The sequence below is a fragment of the Phragmites australis genome, chromosome 11, assembly GCF_958298935.1.
Source record: "Phragmites australis chromosome 11, lpPhrAust1.1, whole genome shotgun sequence".
Taxonomy (NCBI): domain Eukaryota; kingdom Viridiplantae; phylum Streptophyta; class Magnoliopsida; order Poales; family Poaceae; genus Phragmites; species Phragmites australis.
Window position 1 is genome coordinate 5,944,046 of NC_084931.1, and position 18,134 is coordinate 5,962,179.

Below are 18,134 nucleotides of genomic sequence, written 5' to 3' on the forward strand. Positions count from 1 at the left end.
TTTTTTCAAATGGTTGTCCATTGTCAAAGGGTTTGTAACTATATGACTTATGTGTGGCATTAGGTTTCTCTATGGGTCTAGATATAGACACCCACCTATATTTTGTCATGTGCCTCGTCCACTCCAGCAGTTGATTTTCACGGGTGGGACATTCCATTGCATCTAATGTTAAATTTCGCAATTTTTTTTTATATTTCTCTTTAGTTGGTTGGCAGGAGTGATGAATCAATTAGATGTGCGAAGTCACCTTATGAGCTTAACTTTTGAGGCATAAATTTTTGTCTAACCTGCCAATCCATTAACTGAGCTTGCGAGTGTTATATTTTTCTGTTGGCACTTGGCATGAGCATGAGCCGCATGACTGGTTCAAAAGCTAGATGCGTAAACCGTGAAGTAGCCTTATGCGCCAAACCAGCAAGTTGATTTCACTTGCGAGTAGTGTCATACCGGGAGTGCCTAAACTCAAGTCATATTTCCATTTGAGTAGTCTTTTACTATGCACATGTTCTCTGTGATTTTATTAAGATGCTTGGTGTGAGTGCCTATTTGCTGAATGTTACCACTACTGGCTGTTTTAGGTATTTTGTGGTTTTTTCCCAGTTCTTGTATACTTGCGCTTTGACTGCAAAGTTGGTTGGCCGGAATGATGAATCAATTAGATGTGCAAAGACACCTTGTCAGCTTAACTTTTGAGGCATATTTTCTATCTGATCTGCCATTCTACCAAACACTTTTATCACTACAAAAGTTCTAGTGTTTGTTTCGCTCTTAATTAGAAGAACAACATTACAACGTAGAGTGCGTATGCAAATGAAATGTACCAATCCTGTTGTATTTTAAGACGATCAAATGTATTTTTTTATGTAAATGAGGATATTATTAAACTTGTGTGTTAACTGGAGTGACATGAGACACTTGTCATGGTTGCAATGAAAATCAATTTTGTCATGTATGTGATTCATTCCCCTATAGAAGTTTGATGAGAAAATAATGAAAGTAGATAACTATATACCGTACATATGACTGCAAAGCTCGACTGGAATGGTTATTATACATGCACCTTGCACGTCTTTTCACTATCCCAGACAAGCTTACAGTCGTATATAATTATCTTCATAATCTGATGCGGTATAATCTTAGTGAATATCTTATTCAAGTCATTCAAGTATTGTATTTTAAAATTCTAAGTTACAGTCTTGGTGAATATATTATTTTATTTCAACTTGAACTATCCATTTTTATCGTCAAGTATTATATTTTGGCATTATGAGGTATTGCTTACATTTGCAATATTAGCTTAGCTTGGTCTAATTTCTAGGTTAGCTATACGACAGCATAAGGTCCTCTCTCTATTGTGGTTAATGATTACTACTTTGCAATCATTTTTGCATATTTTCCAAAATTTATGACTGCTATAACATGGTATGTTATCCATCGTAGTTGTCAAAGTGGAGTGTTCTCCAGTTGGGAGGCATACCACACACAAGTTAATGGATTCAAATGAGCGTGTTACAAAGGATACAAGTCGAAACATGAAGCTGTTGTGGTATACAACAGTCAAGTCATCCAAGCTAAGTTAAAATTGGCTAACTTTTAAAATCAGGAGAAGTGTGATTTCACGTGTAAATTTGTTATAATCCTAATTCTGGTTGTAATCATCATTATTTTTATATAAGATTATGTGACTTGTAATATCAACATGTCACTTTTCAGTACATTTGTGCCTATTTGAGCCTTTTTTGCTATGTAAGATATGATTTTTGTTAAATGTGGTCATAAAATGTATTAAATTATAATATTGTATGTGTATGCACTATCTTTCGACAGCCTCTCTCCTCCCTCGTTAGCTTTCTTTCTATTTCCGTCCTTCCTCGGCTCCCTATCTGTAGAATACTCAACCACTCATCATCATCATATGCAGAACTCTCAAGAAGGGATGGCACTATCAACCGTTGATTCGGCCCAGGTGCCAGAAGGAGATGTGCCGCCTTCAAACAATGAAGAAGGCAGCCCGAGCAACTACCTCAATCTGGACCAATCAAACGCCTGTGGAGGCGATAGGGTAATTCAAAAGTATATGAATGCATCTGCTGTACATATTATCGTATACGTTCTCAAAACTTTTTTCACTTATGTGTAGATATTTGATGCTCTAGAGGGTCACGATAATGAGCAATCTAGGAGTGGCATCGTGTCCGAGGTCCCTCAAAGATGCCTATCGGAAGATTTATGATCATGGAGGTCTCACCAGCAGAGGAGGCAACTGCACCAGAGAAAGTTCTCAGGTCATACATGTCAGTTTGTCGGATACCTGTTAAGAATCACATGCACATCAGCTGCAGATTGTGGACTGGAGAACGAGGCGATTCGCACGTGGTTCCTAATTCAATGAAGAATGACATCTTGTGGCCCATCAAATTTTCACATCCAATTTTATAAAGGAACAAAACCAGATGTAAACTACATGTATGCTAGGATCAAGTTTCATACATGCAGTGACTTCATCAGTTTATCACACGCAGTGCTATTATTATAATGTTTTAACTTAAATAAATAGAAGGACCTCAAGTTCTTAACCAAAGCACACTAACAAAACACAGCGAAGCTCCCATCTTCCACAAGCAATTGATACAATCTTCATCTTCATCTGTGAAGTAGTCTGGTTCTCCTTCATTATATGAGCAGTGTTTTGAAGTACATTTACATGGAAATAGCAAGTATGAGTACATATCGTACTCCACAGGTGTGTGAAATAAATAACATGTAAGCTTAAATAAAGGAACAGACTGTAACATTTATAATTTGCATAAATGACAACTATGCTAACGCAAGAGTTATAAAAGTATCCTATATAACTAGATGAATCGTTATTAAACTTCTACTTCTAGAAACATCTACCTAAATTCCACATCAGGTTCCCAAACCAACCAACTTGATACCCATCGCAGGTAACCAAGAAACATCCACTATTACCTATCACAGATAACCAACCATCCAGCTGCTACTCATCACAGATAACCAACCACCAACTGCTACCCATTGCATGTAACCAACCATCAACCAAACCAACTAATCATGTGAAGGGACCACACCACTCTTAACCGTGAGCACAGCTGATATATCAGTTTTACACTCTACAGAGGTCGTCCAACTTTACCCACGAGTCATGATTCCCGTATGAATGTGCCATCACAACACTTACACACTTTCGAGGTGTGTGGCTAGGTTTCAATACAAGGTCGTTACAAAACATCCTCCTAACAAGAATAAGCCCACTGAGGTTTCACCACCGTCAAAGTGACACCGCACCACCCAGAAGCCCCCTCTTGTGCCTTATAGCTTCAGAAAGAATCACTCTTTCCTTCCTACACCACCATTGGTTTATACTACATTGAGGATTTTCTAATTAATTGGTCAGGTCATACCCATATAAGTCTCGTGGTTGAACTATTAATCAGCCTTAGGATACTGAGCAAACACCACCACCAACCATAGTGCTTCGACGCACCTGTGCATTCCCGCACCACCCTCATCTAACATTCTGCTCAACATCTCTATGTTCCATGTTGCTACAACAATTACTAGAATTTTGAACTCTTAGTTGCATAGTTCATTAATCATGTTTAACCAACAACCCAACCATACTCTTGTGCAAGGTTAGCATAAGTTACCCAACATAACCACTACTAACAACTACGACGACAAGGGATATATGGAACATGGCACTATAAGTAAATGAGATTCAGAATTAACAGCGTGGATATTTGAAATAAAGAACACATTTGAAAAACTAGGAACAAAATGTTCAAAGACACTTGCCTCTTCCACCTTGCTGCTCAGACTCTTCAAAGACTTGATCCTAGAGATTCTCACCAAATGAATGTGACGACTTACTGTCCTTGGCTTATATTACCATTAGATCGATATGTGGTAAGTACAAAAAAGTGCTAAAGTCAACGGCACCAACGATCGGTACTTAACCGATGCAAGCGGCCTATGGCATCCGGGTTCCTCTCCCGACCTACCCCTATCATCGCCCACATCTCGTCTCATCCTCACACCCATACAACCCCAACATTGTTTTCATTATGTAAGTTATTAATTCCTATACTTGTGAACGATGGAACATTCTACTGCTTGACTTCTTCCAGTGACCTAAGCATTTTGGATATCTTTTAGGTTAAACGACATCAAGTTAAACCCAGGTCACAAGGATAGGAAATAGTAATAAAATCAATGTAGGGTAAATGCATCAACATAGGTGGTTATATCTGATTTCCCGACATCGACTATCCAACATGCATAACATACATAAATCATTGTTTATCCATTTAGACACCACATGATCCAAAGTATTAGGTTAAGTATGCTTAGATTCTTGCCTTGCTCAATTGCTTCACACACTATATCACAATCAGGTTCCACCTCAAGAATATCTCCATCATCCTCTAGTTCGTCGACCACTAAAAGAAAGAACGGTGCATCACAATTAATGTTGTGAAATCCTATGATACACACACCGAATACCATGAAAATATAACAACAGATGAGGTACTAAGTAAATAACATGATGCAACAAGAATCATATGAATTGAAGTGCGAAAGCTCATGTTATAAAGTACCGTAATTAAGCTAGTTATCAAGATTTATTTAAGGTCTCCTCACAAAGTACCGTAATTAAGCTAGTTATCAAGATTAAATGAGCTTCACAATTTAAACAAAACTTTCATACTAAAGTATATTTTTCCTAGATAGCACTGATCATAACATGAATGTCCAAGGGGTTTCATAATTTTAGGACATCACATTAATTAACTATGATTTAATTAAGCCGGAACACATTTAAATAAATAATTAATTATCAAAAATTATTTCTAGAGTTCCAACATTTTCAACATGTATCTTATACTTATATGAAGCTAATACAAATTGTCTAATGATTTTTTGAGTTCGTATGAATTAAATATTAAATTTACAAGCTACCAGCAAAGTAAATGAAAAAAGAAAAACGACTGATGAACAGTAGAATCCGGAGGTTCCTGGTTTAACTCGGAGCTTCTGGGTACCGGAATTTCCTGGTGGGGGTTCTCTGTTAAAAAGTACTTGGATTAAACCAGAACCTCCGGGTTGTAGCAAAACACGAGTTTTTCGACGATTCTTCGACCGATTCGACTTGCATGTCTCTCTAATCGAGGGTAAGCATGTTTGGCACTGCTGCATAGATTTTATACCTAATTTACCCACTCCACAAGCTTAAATCACTAGCTCAACTCAATCAAACTTCACACACTAGCTCAATAACCTCAAGAACACCAGTGCTCCACCAATCCTGGACTGCAGCTCACAAAACTCATCCAAATGCTAACTAATTCATGCATTCTCACATGGAAAGCATAGGAGACTTACCCAAGGTACTTTGCCAAGGTTTGTGGCTATCGATTTGGGAAAGAATCGAAGGAAAAGCTTGGAGAAGGGACGACAATGTGCTGAAATTTCAGAATAAAGCGGTGACGAAAAATGCATGATTTCCAAAACCTTCAACACTTCATGCATGAAAGAATTTCTTGGATGGATTGAGAACTAGAGAGGTGGGAAACACTGTGGTGTGACTTGCATACCTAGCTTTTGCTTCTTGAGGGTAGATTTTTGGTGTAGAGTGAGAGGGAGCTTGAGAGAGGAAGAGGAGAGCAATAGCATTCTTGTGCTGCTCGGTTTGAAACCGGCAATGAACGTCTATTTTGTAGTAGTGATTATAATAACCCTACCGATGATATGACGATAAATCTGACATTCCGACTCTGGTAAATAACTATATATGTTTCTAAACTTCTCTTCCTGAAAGAAAAAATATATATACCAACTATTTCATTGGACTATCTTCTGATACACTAAACTCTACTCTCTCTCTCTCTCTCTCTCTCTCTCTCTCTCTCTCTCTCTCTCTATCTATCTATCTCTCTTCAAAAGTACAATGACCTAATTCAGCTACTCAATAAATATATAATGTCACGGCATAAACGTTTACTTACTGTTTTTGACTTGAAACTTGATACTATATATATGACACTAACGAAGCAAGTAAAGGAGCATAGCGCGAACTGAGTTATTTAACTCAGTTCGTTATGGTCTTTTTGTGTAATCTATCCATCCGGATTTAAGTCTGTATACTCACTATGGATGCTTGTATTTTTTGAGATTAAATCCTGAGAAAAATAGTAAATAGACATGTGGGTACATTCAATAGTCAAATTACGTGCCCACGCTACATGAGGTTATGCTTCAATCTTGTTTAGACAGTTCACTACTACATAAAGATAGTTCAGTGCTGGCTCCAAAGAGTCCTTCATTGCCGAATTTGCATTCGGTAGTGATTGGTCGGCATTGAAAGTCATGCCCTAATGGCTGCAGGTTGTACAACTGGTTGTGAAAGTGGTCCTCGAGAGCCAAAAAAAGTAAATGAATCAAGCCGGCTCAGCTATCATCGTCGGTGCGACCGCTTGGCCCCCTTGCCCGCTCGGCTCACTGGCCCAGCCTTGCTCCATCCTTAAAAAAAAACACAGGGACACGAAGGCTACCACCAAAGAACACACCGAAGATGCTAACCGCGCACTCCTCGCCGACCACCCCTACCACGCGCACTCCTCAACAACGGAGGAGCAGCACCAGCCGCCATGGCCGGATTTGGCCACAACCACAAGCCAACCTCCCCACTATCCTTGAGCAGCTCAAAACCGACCAGTTGCCAGATGGGCTCGCCCAAGGAGGACACAGACAATGCCACCCCCCACAATGACCACGACGCGAGGCGGCAACAAGGAAGGGCGAGAGGGGCTCACGCAATGTGGAGGCAAGGGAGGAGGAAGAGTGGTAGTAGACACGAGAAGGTAGATAGAGAGAGAGAGATGAGTGGATGAGAGTGCAGGGTAGTTAGAAAATATCAGCGCGGAGATGAGCTGGCCAAACGGACGTGAGCCAAAGGCCCATTGAACCAAAATTTTAGGTCCTCTCCAACCATCACTGGCAGGTTGAATAAATTTTTTTGCAATGATAGTATTAGTATCGGTTTGTGACAAGAGCCGGCACTAATATTGAGTATCAGTGTCAGTTTAACCTGGCTAAATCATTGATTGAGCATGAGATGTTACAAACCGGTATTGATACTTTATCAATATCGGTTCTGACCTAGCCGACACTGATGACCCAGCGTGGATGAACTGTTCTGTTGTAGTGCTTCCTCATACATTACGTAAGAAACCATCAAAGGAGACACGTAATTAGTGATGGCTCCTCAGTACACATCACTAGTGCACTATTAGTGACGGGTCCAATGCCGACCTGTCACTAATGTGTGGCCCAGGCTGGGACCCGACCAACAACCATCACTAATGAGGGTTCATTAGTGATGGCGAGCGAATGACCCGTCACTAAAGATATTAGCGACGGGTCACTAATAATTTAGTTATTAGTGACGCGTATATGGGAGCACACATCACTAAATGTAGCCTACTCATTAGTGACGGGTCATTATGAGACCTGTCACTAATATTAAAGTAATTAGTGATGGATCGTAGTGTTACCATCACTAATGACTGACTCATTAGTGACGGGTGTCCACCCATCACTAATTTCTTCGGTGGCCACTCCTATCTGCTCAACCACTCTTATCCACCCTTTTCTCTCTCTCGATCACTATCATCTCCACACACATCTACTTGCCTCCTCCTCCCACCGCCGCCGCAGTTCTCACCTCATCGCTGATGCTACTACCATCCTCCCGCCTCTACCATAGCCCGGCGTACGCTATCGCCCCCCTCAACCCGCTAGGGTTTGGTCGATGGATCAAGGTAGTGGCAGGGGTCGTTGCTATCGCCGTGGAGGACTTGGATGGATCCCGACAACTCCTCCCTCGGCTCACGCACCAAGCGTAAACTACCCTTCAGGCGTTCCCCCACTGGCCACGATCGAGATCGATCATAGTAACCTCTTTTCTTTTTCTCCCTCATTGTTAGTTTCATAGTAACACTCATTAGGACACAACAATTTAATTAAGTTTATAGTACATTAGGCTCAATTCATATCATCCTATCATGTAGGTGTTGAAACTGATCCTATGGCTTAAAGAGGTAATACCTGCGATAAGTGGTATTGTACCTTTGGTGTAATCCACTCTAGATGGAAGGAATTTTGTGAAGCTATCTATCTCTTTTGACATACGTTCAAAGCAAGAAAGTAGTGGGGATATCACTATTATGGCCTATGGAAATGCATCACCGATTTTGTTGCATTCTGAAAAAACCGCCGTTGAAGGGTGCCTGAAAGTGCTTGAGGAGCAAGGGTTCTTTTTGCCTGACTAGAACTATTTTCAAATAAAAGCACTTGAGGAGGGCAAAGAGGATTTGGCTTCGATCAGTGAGAGGCTTGCTCAGTTTGATGAATATGATATGGTACAGTAATATGTAATCTGGTTGTTTTGATCATGGCTGTTAGCATGTATTATTTTCATAATTTTATTTTCTTTGTTTGTAGGATATTTTTGGTGACATCTTTGCGGCAATTAGCTTTCATGCTATCTTTGATCAAGACATGGAGCATCTTGGGTTAAGATTTTATGGCCCCGAAGTGGACTTCATTGCTGAAGGCAACTTCTAGGCTGATATAAGGTTTCATTTAAGTGGAAAGGAATCAGCTAATAAGACACTATTTACTGTCTATGGTAAAGCATTGCGTCGTCCATGTCGAGAAAAAGATAGTGCACTAATTCATGCACTAATGTATATCGATGAAGTACTAGGATACAATATTGTAGATTTCAACTATGTTAAATATCAGAGGTTACGTGCTCCGCAAATGCTCAAGTGTAATGATGTATGGATATTTGGATAAGTACGTAATGTATGCGTAACTATATTGTATTTGAGTTAAATTCAAGTTTCTAGATGTATATTTGTGTTCTTGAATGTGAAGACGGCTACCAAATCCTGACATTGCTTTAGGATGTGGTCCATTGAAGTTTAGTTATGTTCTATTGAATGGGATTTATTGAAGTACTCTATGTTTTCGTGCATGCCTCTATTCTGAAAGTCGATCTCTTCTTGTAGAAGTCATTAGTGACAGGTCTCAATTTTCACCCGTCACTAATATTAAATAATTAGTGATGGGTGTCCTTATAACGCATCACTAATGTTAAATCACTAAATATAGCCTTGGTGGCTCCCTGTCGGGGCCACTCATTAGTGACGGGTTGTTATGAGACCAGTCACAAATGGCTCACTCATTAGTGATGGTTGTCCTTATAACCCATCACTAATGAGTGATGTTTACCGTTATTTTATTCATCGAGTAGCACAATTAGACAGTGTCTGTCCGCCACAGCTGCTCGGCAAAGGGGTAAATTTTCTGGCGATTCTGTTGAGGCCAAATCAAATCTCGATGATTTGAAGTTGGTGTCTGCACCTGGCCTTTGAAGGTTTGACACCTCCCTGTCCTCTTCCTCTTGCTCATGTATGCATGGTGGATTCTAGGGTTTGAGTTGGAATCGACAATTTTTGCTCCCTCTCTCAGATCTTGATATATGTGGATTGTCCCCCTTAGTCTATATGCATAACCTACGTCTCCCGTTCGGGAATATTTGATTATAAATATGACTTGGAAACTCGTCATATTTATAAGAAGATGCATGCTCCCAAGTTGTCCATGTACTTTAGACAGTTCGAGGATATGTGACCCGAGTAGTAGATTTTTGTGATCTTGTATGGTTCTAGAGAGAATTTTGGTAGCGTCTCCCTATTGTTATCCGGATACACACCCTCTCGGCTCGTTGTCGAGACGTGTATTTGGATAACATCGGGGAGGTGCTGCCAAAATTTTCTTCAGAACTGTACAAGAGCATGGAAACCTACTCAGGCTACATATCCTTGAATGGGATTAGGACCTATCTTTGCCTATTAGAAATTAGCTAGGATCCTTCACCATAGAAAACAAGTATCATGTTTTATGTGATGAACACGACAAATAAGGAACTTCATGTGCTTCTCATCGGGACAAGACGGGTCATCAGACTTGAAAATGTGGTTGATGAGGATGAGTACAATCTATTTGATGAAATCCCCCCTTCTGCTACTACAATCATGCCATAGGTTGCACTGAATGAGAAGACTCCATACCTACGTTCCGACCATAACGAAGGGATCCATGTAAAGAAAGCACGAAAATGGTTGCCACATGCCAAATGAATTTCAATATAACCTCAAATTTATAATATTCAGTTAAGTCTGAATTTCAATGTAACCTCAAATTTTAATATTTGTAATATTAAGTTAAGTCTAAATTTCAATGTAACTTCAAATTTGTGATATGTTTGCATGAAAAGACGGCTACCAAATCCTAACTTTGTTTCAGAATGCAACCAGTATACAGGTAAATCCCTTAAAGGGATGAGCATATTAGTGATGGGTGATAACTTCATGTGTCAATAAAGATATAGATAGTGACGGGTTAATTAATCACCTATCACTAATGATCGAATCCCAGGATGGAGAGACCTGGTCATTAGTGACGGGCCGTATCTATAACCCATCATTAATTATATGTTTATAAATAACGGGCCTGAGAACCTTAGCCTCCGATTTACACATCATAACCTTCCTCCTCGCCACCGCACCCACCGCCCTACTCCTCTAATCCAGCACTGTCTATGGCCGCAAATGACAAGGACCTGGCATCGTTTTCCTCGGTACCAGCCCCCGACGATGACTACATCGTTTGGGACCTCTTGACTATGGAGGTGAAGGATGAGAAGGAGAAGGAGAAAGTGATTGTCAACGACAAGGTGATCGCTCGTGCGTCCATGAGGCAGGACTCATCAGCGAAGACGAGGGAACGACGGAGGCCACTGTCAGTGATGAGGCCATCGCACACCTCTGGCGGAGGATGTGGAGATGGGTGGCGATTCCAACACCGACGACGAGGAGGAGGAGGAGGATGAGGAGATGGGCAGCAACTCCGACACTGATGATGAGGAGGGGGAGGAGGGGGAGGGGGAGATGGGCAGCAACTCCGATATGACCGACGACGATGAGGAGGAGGAGGATGAGGAGATGGGCGGGAACTCTGATATGACTGAGGACGATAGGAGGAGGATGAGGAGATGTGTGACTCTGACATGACCGACGAGGAGGAGGATGAGGAGATGGCCAGCGCCAGTGGCGACTCCGACAACGACACTAATGAATCATAGTTTATTACTTCCCTAGGTTTATGGTGGTAATCTAAATTTAGCAATTTGGATTTAGCACCCTTCTTTTGTAGTCCGGATGGGTATTTTTTTTTAATCCGAACCTTCTTTTGTAGTGATGAACTTACTTATCCTAAATTAATGAAAAGGTCAGTTAATTGGAAAAGTGTGTTAAATTGAGAATGCAAGTGAGACAGCTAATTCAGTACATTTTTCTCATCATCGGATTATCCTGCTGCCAAATCCTAACTTTACTTTACGATGCAGCTAGTATACATGTAAATAGAGGGATGATCACATTAGTGACAGGTGATAACGTCACGTGTCACTAAAGAGGTTATTAGTGATAGGTGAATTTATCACCCATCACTAATTACCATGTCACAGTGACGGGGTGGTAAATCCACCCGTCACTGTGACCCGATCATTAATGACGGGTGTTAAATGCACCCGTCACTCTGATCCGATCATTAGTGATGGATGGTAAATTCACCTATCACTAATGATATGTTTAAAATAACGGATCTAGGAACCCTAGCCTCTAATTTTGCCTACGTCCCGTTGTGCCCACCGCCCATTCCTCCTCGGCTCCTTCTCCCGGTCATCCCCGAGGCCACCGTCATCTCCCTGTCGTCTCCATCCCCTTCCCCAACACCGTCTTCCCCTGCATCCTCATCCCCGACTACCCCAACGCTGAGGAGCCCACACCGTTGTCGCCTCCTCCCTGACAAGCACCCCGACATTGAGGAGCCCGTGCCACCGTGCTCTGCACTGCCATCATCCTCATCCGTCGAGGTAGGCCTCCCGTCGTCCCCTCACCGACGCCTGCCGCCATCATCCTCATCCGCCATTGTTAGTTACTTTTATGCATTCTACCATACTTTGTGTGCCGAGTGGAATGCAAATGATATGTCGGATTATATTACTCGTTGATAACAGCGACTAAGTGAGGTTGTGTGTGACAGTGTAGTCTACTTAGGTGTGACAATATGAACTAAGCAGTTTAGCACAGATGAATTAGGCACGCTATTATCTTACCCATTTAACACTTACTATTGAATACTTAAACTCTACGTGTTTCTAATTTGACCCTTGAGTTATGATTTCTATGTAATATTTATGGTAATATAGGAGATCGAGGATATGTGAATCAATGGTTAGCAGTTTAGCATAACCATGTAGAATTTTTTACTTTTCAATATGCATAAATATGGAGGCTGCAGTGCATGTTGTTCTTGGGAATGATCTAAAATTAAGAGTGTGCTGTCACACATACCGATGATATGAGATAGCCAATTTGGCGTTTGGATGGTGACATCAGTCATAACCCGCTTTCTGAGAGTAAAACTTGATAACATAAACATGTTCTTGATGTGTATATGCTTGACATGTGCAATTTCCATGTTTACCTATTTTTATTCTTGCTTATGTTCAGTCCTAACAACACACATTAATTCTTATTCTTGTTTATCTACGGCTGTATATTCTTGTCACTAATGTATGCATATTGCATAACAAGTCCATGATGGTTAAAATTAAATTTGTAAGAAAATCCCAAAAAATGAATTTAGATTGCATAATCTATTACGTCATCTCCCATCCGGGAGTGTTTGATTATAAATATGACTTAGCAACTCGTCATGTTTATAAGAAGATGCTCCTGAATTGTCCATATACTTTGGATAGTTCGAGGATATGTGGCCCGAATAATAGGTTTTTGTGCTCTTGTATGGTTCTAAAGAGAATTTTGGTGGTGTCTCCCTGTTGTTCTCTGGATACACACCCTCTCGGCTCATTGTCGAGATGTGTATTTGGAGAACAGTGGGTGGTGCTGCTAAAATTTTCTCTAGAACCTTACAAGAGCATAGAAACCTACTCGGGCTACATATCCTCGAATGGGATTAGGACCTATCTTTTCCTATTTAGAAATTAGCTAAGATCCTTCACTTTAGATAAGAAATACATCATATTTTCATAATTTCATATAAAAGTGAATATAGTTACTAAGACTTATACAATTGTATCCGCATATTCGTATCTACTAAATGTCTGCTAACAAGTCATCGGGATCCTTTGACGAAGCACAAGCTCCCAGTTAGACGTCTGTGCAACCAGGTCCTAGTGGAGCAACAATATGAAAGGAAAGGGCAGAAGCAAAGTGGCTGACTGAAAAGATTACCGTCACAGAAATCGATGACGACGGCGTGCCTACGGAGAAGAAGGCCTATCAAATGTTACAGAAGCTCGCAGGCCTTAATCCTCAGGAGAGGGTACCATTGACCCTTTCTATGATGGTGTCAATATGTATCTGGAGTTCTCGGAGAACATGAAGGCGAAGGCTTCCAAACTTTAGAGAAGCAACAAGAGTAAGCTTGTGAACTAGTATATGTCAAAAGAGTTGGAGCCCTTTAGTAAGTACCCATATATTAAAATAGAGGATTGGGAAGCTTTTGTGGCGTTGAAGAGCTTTGAGACGTTCCAAACAGAGAGTTCGGCAAAGAAGCTGCTTCAAGCAAAGAACAAGCAAAATCACAACCTGGGCACATGCGGGTACATAGGGAAAAGGGATAAATGGCAGGCGGAGGATGCAAAGTTAGCCAGCGAAGGCTACGAGAATTCTTGGTTACAATTCTCTTGATGATCACAATCATATTTACGCATGAAGGGTACGCTGTCAGATAGTGGAGAAATCACCTTCAAATCCAGTGAAACCGAGAAAGTCGCTCAAAAGGTGAAATAAATAGCAACCCACTCCTCTGAAAGTTCATTCACCGGGATTAGGGAACATGACGTGCTCTCCATCATGCTGTGAAACCCTAAGCACCCAGGTCGCGTTCGAGGCGTGTCTAGTTCCTAGGGCTGGAAGTTAGGCTTCCCTGAACACGTCGGGATGTATAAGAAGAGGAAGAGGTTGGTCCTAATAGATGTGGAAGCATTGACGCAATCAATTAGGGAGATCGTATATCAAGACATCCTGCAAAGGTATGCGGCACAGAGAGTCATAATTCCTAGTGCACCAACGGGTGGTACCCCATTGCTGGACACAAGAGTAGTCAAGCCTCCAGGGAGGTCGAATAACATGTCTTCTCTCCATCTGTGGAGCCTGATACCATCGACCTTCCCTATGGGCCCACGCCATGCTCGGTACTCATAAGACCCGGAGGCTACTATATTGATGTTGCAAAGGGCTAGGTGCATCCAAATGTCCAGGTATTACATACTCGATACGTCCTGGCTATGCCGTGGTCTTCATGGATTTTGTACATGCCAATGTCGTGGACACATATTTGCCCATCCCCCCTAATGATGAGATTCAAAAACTAATTCAAGCTCATCTTCAAAGAATCCAATGGAAGAGGGGGGACATCGTGGCGCACATGGTATCTAGGAGCGATCCGCCTGGACGTAAGTTCCTTACCCCAATCTCAGCCTTGAGATGTTCTAGGTGTGTTGCCTTTGCACACTCCGCCATCTACAGTTAAGCAACCTGAGGACTGGCCAGAGAAGAAGAAGAAGCCTTTGCCCACTCTACCATCTACAAGTAAGCAACCTAAGGGCAGCCCAGAGAAGAAGAAGAAGTTCATGCCAGGGTCTAAGAAGAAGCTGCCGAATAAATCCAAGTCCTCTGGTAAGGACTCAATCATCGAGAAACGTTGGATAGGGGAAGCTTGGACTAAGGCAAACCCAAAATTCAAGCTTGGGAAGCCTTGCTGCCGGTAGATCCACTTCAGCGGGCGGGACAACACTGTGTTGAGTTGCAAAATTACTATCTGCATGGTTGTGGAGAGAAGAAGGCTTTCATCGTCTTATATTACCAAAATCATCACTTCTTGACTAGGGACGGCTACTTTCTCATGGGCTTCAACGACTTATACGACCTCTTCAACCTCGACGGTCTGGACGTGGGGTTATTGCGATGCTTTAATTGTAAGCCCTTTCAAACTAGACGTTCATTAATTATTACCACTAAATTCTCCAATCTAACTAATTTCTTATCTGTAGACACTTGATACAAGAAACGAGTTAGAAGGAGCCCTTCGGATTTCTTGACCCCCAAAATATGATGATTTCTTTGATGGAACAACAAAGGAAATTCATTGTGCAATATGTGGCTAGGGCAATGAGCTAGTTTTTGAAGAGGGACTACCTGATGGCCACCTATAACACGGGTGGCCATTGGATCTTACTGGTCATTGCCCCTAAGTGGAACTTGGTATGATACCTCAATTCATCAATACTAGTGGTGGGACCTAACGGCGAACGGGGACAATATGACTATACATTCGTCTAACAAATCCTCGATGAGTAAGCTCTTCATGACTTAGGTTACATATCGAACTTTTCAAACTTACATCAAATGTTAACTATTGGATCCCTCTTTGCATGTAGGGATTTTGACATTTATATGCGCTGTGATCCAAAGTACGATCCGAAGGATCTCCACATACTGACACATAAGACTATCCTCATGGTAAGTGCCAGCAGACATATTTCCAAATACTCTACTACTAATTTTTTTTCCTTTCGAACTGACGGTTGGTTTTTTCCCTCTCCAGTGCCATCAAGAACCACCGGGCAACTCCTACGAATTCTACGTTGCGCGTCACATGCTGCTATTAATGGCAACAAAGGATATGAAATCCCTAGATGTAAGATAATTACATAGTCTTTTCATAGCTGATTTTATTCATTACAAATATCCTATGATAATATGATTTTTCTTACGCTAATTGTATATTTTTCCATAACTACTTTCATTCAACAGGAATTCAGCTTACCGGGCGGCAACATTCAGGAGTCTGCACTCTCCAACATTTAAGCACGGATCGTCTCGTTCTTAATGACTGAAGTCATCTCTTCGAAAGGCGAGTTCTATTACAGAGAGGTAGGGCTCTGACTTATGTAATTTGTGGTTGCACTTTCAACTTATGTAACTTGTAACTATCTTGATGTGGACTTGAGCCATTGTACGTTTTGAGGACTTTTGATTATGTAATTTGTGGTTGCATAGCTCGTGACTTCGTCCCTACAATGTGGCTATATATCTTGAAATGAATGGTGATTATGGAATTAATGTATCTGGATGTATCTTATTTGCAGGAAAAGATGGCTGTCAAATCCTGACATTGCTTCATGATACAGCCAGAAAATAGATAAATCCCTTCGGGGATGAGAATATTAATGACAGGTGGTAAATTCACCCATCACTGATGACCGAGTCCCACTGACGGGTAGCTTTCCAACCCGTCTCTGGCACTCAGTCATTAGAGACGAATTGGAAAGATACCCATTACTAGTGACTCGTAACATCCTGTCGCTAATGACTCGGTCACCAGTGACGGGTTGTAGCTAACCATCACTGGTTCTAGATAATTAGTAACGGGTGGTAAATATACCTGTCACTAATGAGAATCCTAGAAACGGGTTGAAAATCTACCTGTCACTAATGACTCAATAACCAGTGACAGATGGTAACAACTTTTCACTGATGACTCAGATAGTAGTGACGGTTTGTGGTTAACACCCATCACTAATGACTGAGTCTCAGAGACAGGTTCGAAAGCTACCCATCACTAAGGGTTAATAATTAGTGACGGATGGTACATACACCAGTCACTAATGACGATCACAGTGATGGACAACAGGCCTCCTCAGGCCATAGGAGACATATTTTAGTGACAGGTCTCAATTATAACCCGTCACTGGTGATTGTCATTAGTGACGTATCTCAACTCGTCACTAATGTATTATCATTAGTGACGTAGTAAAAGTGATATGTACAGTAACCGTTATTAATGATGGTTATCACTCGTCATCAATATATTGTTCTCGCGTAGTGATACCTTTAAAGAAAGAAGAAGCCAGGTGATCCAAGTTGTAGTCTAAAGTTGTAGCTTTATCTGTAAATCAACCTTAATCAACTTGCATATGATGTCACCAAAATGCAGCCAGGACCTGGTGGGCCCCGCCTCGAGTTAATAATTGGGTCATCACCATTGTCCAAAATCATTCACGCCTAGCTGCTAGCTTTGATGATCATTGCAACAGTGCTGTTCTGGAGCTTACCAATCACGAGTGCAGTTGATTAATACCATTCCATCCACTCAGAAATAATATAGTACTTTAAAAAAATCAAAATTTATATATTTTAATTAATATTTAATTAAATTATAAAAATATCTAGTGTATAAAAATTATACAACTAGATTCATAATTTAAAATAATTACATATATTTTGTAGCTATAAATAATATATTTTATAAAAAAATTAATCAAAATTCAGCTTCGAAGACTGAACTCATCAAAAATATGTTTACTATATTTGAACTGAGCGAGTAGTAATTTATTGAGAGCCGTTTATCGATCACAGAATAATTTATGGAGGCCCCTCTCCTCCACTAAGGACAAATTTGATTCTCATGCATCATTAGGGTTCCATATATGCATACTCTGAGCTGCTAGCTTCCGCGACTTGCTTCTTTAATATGGCACTACAGGCTTGCACGCACCAAGGAATTAGAATTCAGAAGGGTTGTTAAATTAGATAGTAGCTGTGTTTAGTACGTGTTCTTGTACATTAGTAATGTTTATTACACATGTCCAGCTACACTACATGGACATACTACTACGCGTATGATCTATCCAATTTTTCAGAATAGATTTTGCAGATTCCCCATGGTTACTGAGGCATATTTGAGCCGGCCGGCAACTGAGGGTACCCACCGCCCATGCATGGCCGTCGAAGGCAGCGATGGCGGCGGCGGCGGTTGACGGAGGGGCCAAGCGTCAGTGCCGTGGTTGACGGAAGCCGGAAGCGCCACGCCGATGCAAAACGTCAGCGGCGGCGCCGGAAGCCGGCCGAGGAGAGGTGCACCGTCGGTGACACAAGGCCTGTCGTTTT

The 18,134-nt window shown here is 41.2% G+C and overlaps 1 protein-coding gene and 2 non-coding genes across 3 annotated transcripts; all 3 read left to right on the forward strand.

Moving 5' to 3' along the window:
- The first annotated feature begins 206 nt into the window (after nt 1-206).
- LOC133885969 (small nucleolar RNA Z266) lies at nt 207-296 on the forward strand. The gene has a single exon (XR_009903299.1). It is a non-coding gene; the product is annotated as a small nucleolar RNA Z266 (small nucleolar RNA).
- A 336-nt stretch (nt 297-632) lies between these two features.
- LOC133885970 (small nucleolar RNA Z266) lies at nt 633-721 on the forward strand. Its single transcript, XR_009903300.1, has one exon. It is a non-coding gene; the product is annotated as a small nucleolar RNA Z266 (small nucleolar RNA).
- Nucleotides 722-10,693: 9,972 nt separating this feature from the next.
- Nucleotides 10,694-11,165, forward strand: LOC133885125 (uncharacterized). Its single transcript, XM_062324775.1, has 2 exons — nt 10,694-10,828; nt 10,929-11,165. Exons 1-2 carry the CDS (start codon nt 10,694-10,696, stop codon nt 11,163-11,165), a joined length of 372 nt encoding a protein of 123 aa, XP_062180759.1.
- The last annotated feature ends 6,969 nt before the right edge of the window (nt 11,166-18,134 follow it).